This window comes from Musca vetustissima, unplaced genomic scaffold (genome assembly GCF_032173495.1).
Source record: "Musca vetustissima isolate MV318-11 ecotype Yass unplaced genomic scaffold, APGP_CSIRO_Mvet_v1 utg92886, whole genome shotgun sequence".
Classification (NCBI taxonomy): domain Eukaryota; kingdom Metazoa; phylum Arthropoda; class Insecta; order Diptera; family Muscidae; genus Musca; species Musca vetustissima.
In genome coordinates, this window is record NW_026873796.1 from 131,883 (window position 1) to 144,142 (window position 12,260).

The following is a 12,260-nucleotide window of genomic DNA, read 5'->3' on the forward strand; positions in this document are numbered from 1 at the left end:
AATCGATTTGGCAGTAGGACTTGGCTAAATCGAATTTTATGCTCATCAATAATATATTACTTACTTAGCTGGCTTGTGACAGAACGTTTGTTCCATAATTCGAGCTCAAAAAAGATTTCCAGGCTCGTCGGTCTTGTGTGTTACTCATCCATTTTGAAAGACCATGTTCCGAGATGTTGTCTACCACTTTATCTTTCCAACGAATCCGTGGCCTTCCCCTTCTGCGTGAACCATCAGTTGGCTCGTTGATGGGACATTCTCATCTATTTTCACAACATGATCTAGTCAAGGAAGTCGCTGCAGCCCGATACGTCTGACTATGTCGATATTCGAGAATATATGATGGTACAGCTCATGGTTAATTCGATTCTTGAGCAAGTACCCATGCTTCCGATTTATACAACAGCACGAGTAGTATCTGGCCTTATAGAGTGTGAATTTGGTCTGGCGTGAGGTGACCTTGTTTTTGAATTGCTTATCTGTTGCCAACATTATTCTTCTACGAATTCCATAGCTGACTATGTCAATGTAGATGGTTCATTCGACATCGTAATTCACCGTCGATGGTCCAGATCGGTCCATAGATCTTCCGGATAATTTTTCTCTCAAACACTCCAAGAACTGCCTCATCTGCTTGCGCAAGTACCCATGTTTCAGATCGATATAACAACACGGTTAGTGTTATCGTCTTGTAGAGTGTGAGTTTGGTCTGGTGTGAGTTGGCCTTATTTCTAAACTGCTTACTCAGACCATAGTAACATCCGTTGGACGACACTATTCTTTCCCGGATTTCAAAGCTGATGTTATTATACCCTACACAACTATGTTGCCAGGGTATTATAGCTTTGTAAAAGTTTGTAACGCCGCGAAATATTGGTCCTAGACCCACCTTTAAGTATACCGATCTTCATATCTCAACTAACTGAGTCGATCTAGACATGTGTGTCCGTCCGTCCGTCTGTCCATTATAATTTGTAAACACGATACAGGCCACAGTTATGGACCAATCTTCACGAAATTTTGCATGTAGGATGGGTTCTGCCCAATGAAAACTCCTATTGTTTTTAGTAAAGATCGGTTAATATTTAGAGGATGAAATTGACCAAATACTAAATTTTTGTCGGTTTTTCTGGTCGCTCCAGAGGCCGCAATTATGGCCCGAACAACATTTACATGGAGTAGGGGATAGGGCCAAAGAATGAGCATGCCTGTTTTGATAAAGATCGACCAATATTTAGCGGGTCAAATAGACCCTGACTTTTGTGTGAAAAAGTACAAAATTTGTATTATATGGCGAATATATTTACTCCCGAAGGACATAGACCCGACGTTGATTGTATATCCAAGAGGAGTGGTTGACCTTTAAATAGATACCAATTACATTGTCATAGGTACGCGGATGTGGGAGTTACACTTAAATATTTGCAGGTGCTTACGTATTCAGATATTAATTTGTAACCTATTACCACACTAGAGGGCGGAAATATAGCTCTGATCGCTTTGATATTTTCCATGAGGATCCATGTATGGTCATGGACAACGCCTATAATTTTCGGTGATGATCAGATAATAAATTTGGGATGAACTGGACCGAACATAGTATCCCAGAAAGTCAGAATATAGAAAGTTAGATTTTCGTGGAAGTTGGTTGGCCCCGTCCGATTATACTGATTATACGGAAGCTCACTGGTTTTGTGTTATTTTCGAGTCGAAAATAACACACAAAAATGAAAGCCGAACATCACAACAAAACCCACGGTGAAGGGGATCTGGACAATAGCTGTACTGAATACTCGTAATATTCGGAAAATATGTCAGTGTAAGGGAGAGGTGCTGTTTAAGTCTAATCGCGCAAGATCGTGCAAATATCACGAAATGTTGCCCAGGCTCAGAATAAACATCTGCAGAAAGTTTGAGTTCCGTGGTAGTTGTGCAGACTTCTTCTCAATTTGTTCAAAAGTGGCTGTTACCGCTTGCAATGTTCGGCCCATTATGTCGATGACGTCAGCGGAGGTGAGTAACATATGCTGTTTGGTGGTGCACAGAGTGCCATTTCTGTTCACATTTGCTTCTCGTATGACTTTTCTAGCATGATTTTAAAAAGATCAAACGACAAACTGTCACCTTGTCCTCGTTCGGTATTGAAGGGCTCCTAGAGATCCTTTCCGACTTTAACTGCTGACCTGGTGCCAGTTAAAGTTATCCTGCATAGCCGTATTAATTTCGCAGGAATGCCGCACGCAGATATGACTTTTAACACCACCCAGAGGGGCTGTCGAATGCGGCTTCCGTGGATCTTCTCCAGGATTTGGTGCAGTGGGAAAATTTAGACTATAGTGGATTTGCCAGGTCTGAAGCCGCATTGATACGATATCAGTCGTTCACGCAGCCTGCTGGATGTCACTTAATATGCAATGGGAAGGAGACTAATTCCACTATAGTTGGCACAAATCGTTTTTTTCCTTTTTTTGTGCACGGAATGCAGAATGCTGAAGTTCCAATCATTGGACATGCATTCCTCTAGCCAAATTGTAGTAGTCAGTTGGTGCATGCTCTTGATCAGCATCTGACCACCGGCCTCGGCTGGTAATCCATTGGTATATGCTTTATTATTCTTCAGCCGATTAATTTCTATTCTGATCTCATCTTGGCTAGGTGGTATACAATCTATACCGCCGTCTCTAATTGGCTCTCTTGTTCGCTTTCTTTCGACCGACCAAAATAACAGCCCTGATGGCATCCTTCTTTTTTCCCCGCAAGACGCCGTTCTGACGTTCAAAAATCATGTTTAAAAGGTCTCACATTGGGCGTGGCAAAAGTACTTCGACAATTTGTTTGAGCGCATGAAAGTCGATATAAATCCTAATCGAAAACCCTTAAAAACACCATAAAACCTTTTTGATGATAAATATTTGCATTTTCAGTATTAGGCCAGAACTATATATAGTAGTTGCCCTAGTTTTTCAAAACAAATTAATAAATCCATTTTTTCTTCTCAATTTCAGCTTAAAACAAAAAACTTCATATATTCACCACACCAGAACCACAAGTAAATCCATGACAAATTAAATACAAACAAAAGAAAATCCCCGCAACATGACTCGCCATCACAAAAATAGTACTACAACAAAGCACAAAATGTCTAGAATAACCACAACAACAAAAACTGCTGCCTATATTTTTATCGCGTTGCATTTAATGACATCGATGCCACATATCTCCACATTGCCACAAGGCGCTCCCGAAACGGTATGCGATACAATGTTGCCGTTTCATGCCGGTGGTCTGGCACCGGCCACCACTAAACCACCATTTCGGATAGAAACCTCAGCATCGACCATAGGTCAAGGGCAAACGCTGCGCGTTGATATTGTCGGAGTGCCAAATGATTTGAAATTTGGTGGTTTTATGATACAGGCACGCAGCACCAGTCCACCAAATCAAGTGGTGAGTATTTAAAAGATTTTCTTTTTTATTTTTTGTTTTAAATTTAAAATTGTCTCTGTTTTGTTATTATAGATTGGCCAATTTAATCTTCCCGAAGATGGTCTATCGAAATTAATGAACTGTGATAATTCCGTGGGTAATTCCGTAACACACACCAGTACAGCACCTAAAACGGAAATAAGCTTAGAATGGCAATCGCCGGTGGATTTTGAGGGTGAAATTATGTTCAAGTAAGTAAAATGATGTGGGAATTGATTTCCAAACCCTTAAAGGGAAAAGCAAAAATGAACTTCTTGGAAGTGTTCAGCTAAACAGGACTCTACAAGGGTTCCATTTTGAGCTTTTTGTTTTAGCAGCTTGTAACTGCAGGTTTCATGTTGGTCAATATCTTATTTACTTAGCTGGCTTGTGACAGTATGCTTGTTCCATAAGCCGAGCTTAAAAAATATTTCCAAGTGCGTCCGTCTTGTGCGCATCTCATCCAATTTGAAAGACCTTGTTCCGAGATGTTGTCTTCTACTTGATCTTTCCATCGGTTTGGTGGCCTTCCCCTTCTACGTGCAACATCACTTGGCTCGCTTTTATATGCTTTTTAGGTGGGGAAATCCTCGTCCGTCTGATTATGTCGATGTCCGAGAATATATGGTATAGATCAAGGTTCATTCGACGACGATATTCACCATCGACGCAGATCGGGCCATAGTTCATCCTGAAAATGTTTCTCTCAAACACTCCAAGATCTGCCTCATCTCCTTGAGCATGTTAAAGTTATCCTGCATAGCCGTATTAATTAGGCAAGAATGCCGAACGCAAATATGACATTAAACACCTCTGAACAGATAGGGCAACGAATATGTGGAATGTGTCGATATGTTTTTTGTGGGTCTTTTCCAGGATTTGTAAGCATCTGGTCTATGGTGGATTTGCTAGCCGCATTGGTAGGGTCCAATAATGTCATTGACCATTGGCTTCAGTCGTTCACACAGCACGCTGGATAGCACTTTATATGCGATGGGAAGGAGACTAATTCCTCTATAGTTGTCACATATCGTCTTGTCATCTTTTTTGTGCATGGGCTCCGGATGCTGAGTTTCCAATCATTAAACTTACATGCCTCTAGCCAAATTGTACTAATCAGATGGTGCATCAGCATCTGAATAGCCATCGCCACCTGCTGCTTTATTATTCTTCAGCCGATTAATTGCTATTCTGACCTCATTTGGCTAGGTGTAGGGATACGTAGTCGAGCACAAAATCGAATGTTCAAAATCGATTTTCGACTATTTTTTTAATACATACATATATATTTTTTAATATTTTTGGATCGACCGAACGTCTAAAATACTGGATGAATGACTTCCGCCTATAGCAACATGATCAATTTGATTTCTCGTTGTTTGATCGGGAGAAAGCAAGACGGCATTTAGGGATACGTAGTCGAGCGCAAACTCCGACTTTTAGACTTTTCGATTATTTCCCCCGAACCAAAAGTCGATTTTTAGACTTTTAGATATTTGCCTTTTACTAAAAATTCTACTTCTTGAATTTTCGATTTTGTCAAATCGACTTTTCCGACTAAAAATAGAATCTAATTTAAATTTTTTTTATATAAATTGTTTGCTACAGATAAAACAAAGTTCTGGAAATTTGGGCTTTGTGATAATAAACAAAGAATATATGAAGAAAATCGAAAGTCGATCAAAAATCGACTTCGACTTTTAAACGGCATGTACATTAAAACTTTTTGCAGGGTTAACCAACTTTATGAGCATTTATTTGACAAATATGTAATGACATTGACAATTAACACCCTCGCTTGAGTACTTATTAAGGTCTCTCGATGTAGATTCTTTCACTATCCTTGCTTGAAGAAAATACACTTATATAAATCATCTTTTGACTCTTCCAACTATATGTAACACCCTTCTGCATTGTCGCTTAGTGTCTTATTTCAATTTCTATAATATTTTCCTATTCCTTCATCCCTTCCAGTTCCACAGTGGCTCAGAGCTATGACACCTTCTGGGTTGGCATCCCCTCAGCTCCGGTGCGTGTTGTAAAGCGAGATCTTGCTCCAGCCGGACCGACAACACCAAGACCAAGTTATGCACCCACTACACGTCAACCCTATGTACCCGAATATGTGCCACCACCTGCGGCCGCCACACCAGATGATCCCTTCTATGATGGCTGTGGCACCAGCAAGAATTGTTTTGGCAACAAAGATGGCTGTGTGGACAGTAAATCGTGTGATTTCGTTTCCGCCATTAAAGTTCGTGGAAATATCTATGAATTCGAAATGAAATCGAAAGCAAGTAGGTGTTTGTGAAATGTTAAATTTTGTGGTCGGAAGTTATTATTTTCATTATTTTTACAGAGGATGCTGCCTACGTTGCCCTGGGCTTGTCGGATGATAATAAAATGGGTGATGATTTGGTCATTGAATGTATACCACAAAATGGCAAGGTGTCAATGTTTAGTTCCCTTACATCGGCACCACCCAAGGGTTATGGTGTCAGTCGCCAAGGAGTGGTAAGTATTGAGTTAAAATATTTTTTTTAATTTCATAATAAATCCATTTTTATTTCCTTCCAGCCTCAAAACACTGCCCGTTTGGTTGAAAGTTCTGTGGTAAATGGTGTCATCTATTGCAAGGTGGAAAGAGATCCTGTTACCCAGGTTGGCAACAGAGTTTTCGATTTAATAAACAGCAAATACTATTTGTTATTGGCTGCCGGTACAGGATTGAAAGGTAATGTAATTGAAGATTTATATTTTGTTACGAATTTGTTTTGATTTTTTATTGACGTTTCCAGAAAATGGTGTTGGCTATCATGACATCGGTCGCATTCCCTCCGACAAGGCCATTAATTTGGCTGAACTGGCCGATTTGGGTGGTGCCTCGAAATTACTTTTAAGACTGCATGGTAGTTTTATGATTGCTGCCTGGATTGGCACAACCTCATTGGGTATTATTTTTGCACGTTACTTCAAACAGACCTGGGTGGGCAGTCAAATGTGCGGCAAGGATCAGTGGTTTGCTGTAAGTAGACTTAATAAGGCTGCATATATATTAGGACTGTTCCAGAACTTACAAGAATGTACAAATTTTTATTACCATAACAATACCTTTTTGATATCGAAAAATAGTAAAAGTTAGGAAATTCTTGCAGTTCTGCAACATAGTAATTATAAACATATTAAAATTCAAATATTATTTCCTTTACAGTGGCATCGCATCTGCATGGTAACCACCTGGTCATTGACAATGGCCGCATTTGTCATTATTTTCGTGGAGATTGGCGGCTGGTCCGGTGAACGTAATCCCCATGCCATACTCGGTTTGGTCACAACAATTCTGTGCTTCATTCAACCCATTGGTGCTTTGTTTAGACCGGCACCAAATTCCAAAAATCGTCCCTTCTTCAATTGGGCCCATTGGTTGGGTGGTAATTTGGCTCATTTGCTAGCCAGTAAGTGGAAATGAATTGGAATCTTGTTCCTATAAAAAAAATTTAATAATTTTTCCTTCTTCTTTCAGTTGTCACCATATTCTTCTCGGTTAAATTAGCCAAGGCTGAGCTGCCTGAATGGATGGATTGGATTTTGGTTGCCTATGTGGCATTCCATGTTATCATGCATTTAATCTTTTCCGTAAGTATTGTGTAAGACAGGTTGTTGGGGTTTACATTACATTATCAATATAACCGGCAGGTGGAAAATATTCCCTAAAGTTTGGGAACTATTTTTCATCAATTGTATAAACGTTTAACATTGCCGGATATTGGGAATTTCTAAACAAATTTATAATTGATGCGATCAACAACATCTTTTAGACTTTTCAATACAAAAAGTCGATTAATCGATAAGTCGAAAATTGATTTACTTATTCATAGATAGGTGATATACACAATAACCGTCATTTCTTTTTGGTTCTGAGGTATCTTCTCCAACCCCACTATTTGATTCCAGAAGCTTTGCAAAGTGTTCCTTCCAGATTCTCAGCACGCTATCTGTATCTATCACCAGGTTTTCTTCTTCATCTCTACAAGAGGATGTGCCTGCGTTTTGACGTTTTACTCGTTGGTAAAATTTGCGGACTTTCTTTCTTGTTCTTCTTTTCTTGACAAATAGGTCCATTCCAAATATACTTTTAGATATATTACTCGCACATTGCTGTTTCAAAACATAAAATGATCATACTATATAATTCTCCCGAATATATATTTGAGTACTTTTTATGGTCTCTTGATGAGGATACTTTCATATCCTCGCTGGAATAATTATTTAGAATCTAACTTAATTTACTAAGCTGGCTTAGGACAGAACGGTTGTTCCATAAGCCGAGCTTAAAAAAAGATTTCCAGGCTTGTCGGACTTGTGCGCATCTCAACCAATTTTAAATACCATTTTCCGAGATGTTGTCTTCTACTTGATCATTCGATCGGATACGTTCCTTCCCCTTCTGCGTGAACCATCACTTGACTCGCTTGTATATGCCTTTTGAGCTGGGACATCTTCATCCATTCTCACAAGATGACCTAGCCAACGTCTGAATATATCGATGTCTGAGAGTAGATGGTATAGCTCATGGTTCATTCGATGGCGATATTCACCATTGACGCAGATCGGCCCATAGATCTTCCGGAGAATTTTTCTCCCAAACACTCCAAGAGCTGTCTCATCTGCTTGCCCAAGTACACATGCTTCAGATCCATACAACAGCACGGGTAAGCACGGTAAGCATCTTGTACAGTGTGAGTTTGCTCTGACGAGAGGTGGCCTTGTTTATAAACTGCTTACTGCTCTCCGGATTTCAAAGTTGATGTTATTTGTTTTGTTTTTCGCCGTACCGAGGTATATAAAATCGTTCACCTCCTCGAAGCTGTAGTTATCAAGTTCCCCAGTTGGTCCGAGTCTACTGGATGACATGCGCATTGACACCATCAGCTTGGTCTTCTTGCCATTTAATGCCTGTCTCACTTTGGCAGACTCCTTCTCAATTCGTTTAAAGGTGGCTCGCAATGTTCGTCCCATTATGTCGATATTGTCGGCGTAGGCAAGTAACATATGCTGTTTGGTTACAGAGTGTCATTTCTATTTACATTTGCATCTCATATGACCAACAGGAGGTTAAAGAGGTCACACGACAAACTATCAACTTGTCTGAATCCTCGTTCGGTATTGAAGGACTGCGAGATGTCCTTTCCGACTTTAACTGCTGACATTGTACCAGTTAAAGTTATCCTGCATAGCCGTATTAATTTTGCAGGAATGCCGAACGCAGACATGACATTAAACACCTCTGAACGGATAGGTTGTTGAATGTGGGTTTATAGTCAACGAATAAGTGGAATGTGTCGGTGTGTTTTTCATGGATCTTTTCCAGGATTTGGCGCAGAGTGAAAATCTGGTCAATGGTGGATTTATCAGGTCTGAAGCCGCATTGGTATGGTCCAATAATGCCATTGACCATTGGCTTCAGTCGTTCACACAGCACAATGGATGACACTTTATATGCGGCAACAGCCCTAGGGCTGCAGCCCTATTGCTTTTACATAATGGGCTGAGGTGATAGACGATGGCCGAGTAAGACTCGGGTCGTTTCGGATTGTAGACCCTTCTGTCGATTGCCACATGTGGTATGTTTGGGTGAGATTGCGGGGAGTAATATACACTACAGAATGATAAGCACGTCCGTCTGTTGAAATCACATACTTTTTATACCCTTCACACTACTGTGGTACAGAGTATGTCTTCGTGAATATGTTTGTAAAAGGCAAAAGGAATCGAGATAGACCCATGGTTCTTTTGAAAATATGCATAGAATCACTTTCTGAGTCGATTTATGCATGTCCGTCATTCCGTCAATGTATTTTTGTGATCAAAGTACAGTTCGCATTTATGATCCGATTTGGATGAAATTTGGCACATGTCAATTATTTGGCCCAAGGACGAACCCTCTTGAAATCGGAGAAAATCGATTCAGATTTAGATATAGCTCCCATATATAGTTTCGTTCGATTTTAGGTAAATGGTGCACCAAACTGAAAATATTTGCCTGATTGGGACGCAATTTAGTTCAGTTTGACATCTGTGAAGTTTTGTTGAAATCGGCCCAGATTTAGATATAACACCCATGTCCGATTTTATGTAAATGGTGCATCAAACTCCCAATATTGGTACGATTTAGACAACATTTTGCTCAGCGTACTGAATTCAGTCCATTTTGACAGGTGTGAAGTTTTGTTGAAATCGGTTCAGATTTACATATATAGGCCATATACAATTTTACCGGATTTCATACAAATGTTACAATTTTTTAATAGATTTCAGAATGGTATGTGTATGATCTTTTTTGGTTCAAATATCTATGTAGATCACTTTTTTTCACCCGATTCCATGTCAATGGTCATTCAAAGATGTTATGTCTCTTCTATCAACAGGATATTGTACACATTATCATCTTTTGTATGTACCCAAAGTGGTGAAGGTTATCATATAGTCGACCCCGTCCGACTTTTGAACTTTCCTTGCTGCTTTTAAGATAGTGTTAAGTCGTTAAATTCGTTTCAGCATGACCCCCATCTGAAGGTCCCACACCATTGTAGGTGATTTTATGATCCTTCTCATATTTCGATTAGATCTCTGTGGCATTCTAATTTGCTGCCACCAAAACATAACCTATTAAACACTTGTATAATGTTCAATATAAATGTATATAATATATATATATATATATATATATATATTTGAAATGTGTGCATGATTATATTTTATAATTTTTGATAATATTAACACAAAAAATGTTCCAAATAAAAATATTTTGGAGCAGAGCTCCTTTAACTAGTTAGTTGCACGTTTCGAAAACAAAGACCCTTCTACGTCCCTTAGATCTAACTCATGAGTACACGGAATAACCACGAAATAATTTAAAAACATTTGTAAAAAACTGAACCTGTTGTTAGTTCCTAATACCAAAAGCCCCGTCACCATGTCTATAACACGTGAGGATATTTAACCTGTTATTTTTTTTCAAATATTATTACCCTTGTAAATATTTAAAAAAAAACCCCAATCCAATATTGAGAGAATACCACCAAGGCGTAAATAAAAACTCTACATACAAAATCATTAGCTACTAATTCCCCTTCCTTTGTGTCTCGCAGGGAAGAACTTGACGATACTATGGCATTAATTTTAGATTTTCTTATGTATACAGATTTCCGGTTGTTCCTCGGACAAGAGACAAACGAAACGGGTCAATGATTTCCAAATGGGCAATATGGGACATCATCATCATGGTATGCGCAATAACAATATGAAAAATGAACGTAAAATGGATGCTCCGGTAAGTTTTTTTTTAATTTTCGATTTTTTTTTCGCTTTACAAATTATAATGATGTTCCTCTCTTTACAGTTTGCTGGTTTCCGCAAAGGTCTCTTGGCTGTTTATATTGTGGTTCTGCTACTCTTTGTCATAGCTTTAATTGTTATTGTGGCCCTGGCACCCATTCAAGATACCTTTGAGCAGCTGCAAAGGAAGCTCAACTAGAATTGAATTTGAATCTACTCACACACACACTCAAAAACTGTAAATGAAAATGTTTTTCAAATAATAACAATGGCTCAAATTTTAACCTTCCCTTGTCCCTCAGTCTAACCTCAAAAGAGGCTCAAAATGTACTGATTTACACTGAATGACATGACTGTGACATCTTTGCAAAAGTGTACAGTACATCGTCCAAGCTAATCTCCATTTGGGACTCTACTTTTTTTGTAATATTTTGTACTTAATCTCTTCTAACCAATCCTGCCTCCGCCCCCCCGAATTACACACACACACACACCAAGTGCTATTTTACTTCTACTACTCATCAAATCTTTACTTTTTTTGTTTGTATGTAATTTGTAAGCTATTTTTATATTGTATGTATATTTTTTGTTAATATTATTTTTTTTTTTTTTTTTGTATACAAACAAATTTATGTACAATTTTTGTATTTTTTTTAAATGTATTAAAGTATAAGTAAAAAGACGTTATATAAAACAAAATCAAATCAAATGTGTTTTATTAAAAATAGGCGATTCTAGGTAAGCAGACAAACTATTTTTCTATAGAAAATCCTCAATCTTTTGTTGTACTAAAAATCATATTTTTCTGATGAATAAAATAGCATATTTTTTATAGGAAAGATTTGAAATACATAAAAAATCAAATATTTTCCCCAAAAACAAAATATCAAATCTTTTTTTTATTGCAAGAAATCAAATTTTTTCCTACAAAATTAAAACTTTTGTTCCTATATAAAACAACCCATTTTGTTCCTATAGAAAAATATTATATTCTTTTCTTATATAAAAAATGTTTTTTCCAGAAATCAATTTTTTTCTATAGAGAAAAATAAAATTTTTTTCAATAGGGAAAAATATTGTTTTCGATAGAAAACAAATTTTATTTTTTTTAAAGGAATAGAAACAAATTAAATTTTTTTTGGAATAGAAAACAAGTTATATTATTTCTATAGAAAAAATACGTTCTAAAAACCTAATTTATTGATATAGGGATGAAAAATCATATTTTTTCCTATAGAAAAAAAAATATTTTTTTTTCTATAAGAAATCTGTTAAGTCCGCACTATAGGGACTTGGGTGGTTGGCAGGTACAGTGCAATGAGAGGTTCTCCTAATAGATCCAGTACACGATAGTACTCCGGAGCCAAAATAAAATATGTAAATAGAAATAAAACACGATATGTTTTAGTAAGAGGTTTCGACCAATGCCGATATTTATTGGTTGGTAACGATATTAC

General features: G+C 37.8%; 1 protein-coding gene across 1 annotated transcript; it reads left to right on the plus strand.

The window, feature by feature from the left end:
* Positions 1 to 3,174: 3,174 nt before the first annotated feature.
* LOC133328209 (putative ferric-chelate reductase 1 homolog) lies at positions 3,175 to 11,002 on the plus strand. The gene is made up of 10 exons (XM_061536763.1): positions 3,175 to 3,447; positions 3,520 to 3,677; positions 5,440 to 5,762; positions 5,825 to 5,979; positions 6,043 to 6,199; positions 6,264 to 6,490; positions 6,677 to 6,920; positions 6,989 to 7,101; positions 10,670 to 10,798; positions 10,868 to 11,002. Exons 1-10 carry the CDS (start codon positions 3,199 to 3,201, stop codon positions 11,000 to 11,002), a joined length of 1,890 nt encoding a protein of 629 aa, XP_061392747.1. The 5' UTR covers positions 3,175 to 3,198.
* The last annotated feature ends 1,258 nt before the right edge of the window (positions 11,003 to 12,260 follow it).

Bases quoted from the DNA above. Each gene is read 5' to 3' on its own strand.
- LOC133328209 (XM_061536763.1), top strand. From the start codon at position 3,199: ATGACATCGATGCCACATATCTCCACATTGCCACAAGGCGCTCCCGAA. The intron at 6,491-6,676 runs GTAAGTAGACTT...TTTCCTTTACAG, and splicing joins GCAAGGATCAGTGGTTTGCT to TGGCATCGCATCTGCATGGT. The intron at 10,799-10,867 runs GTAAGTTTTTTT...CTCTCTTTACAG, and splicing joins AACGTAAAATGGATGCTCCG to TTTGCTGGTTTCCGCAAAGG.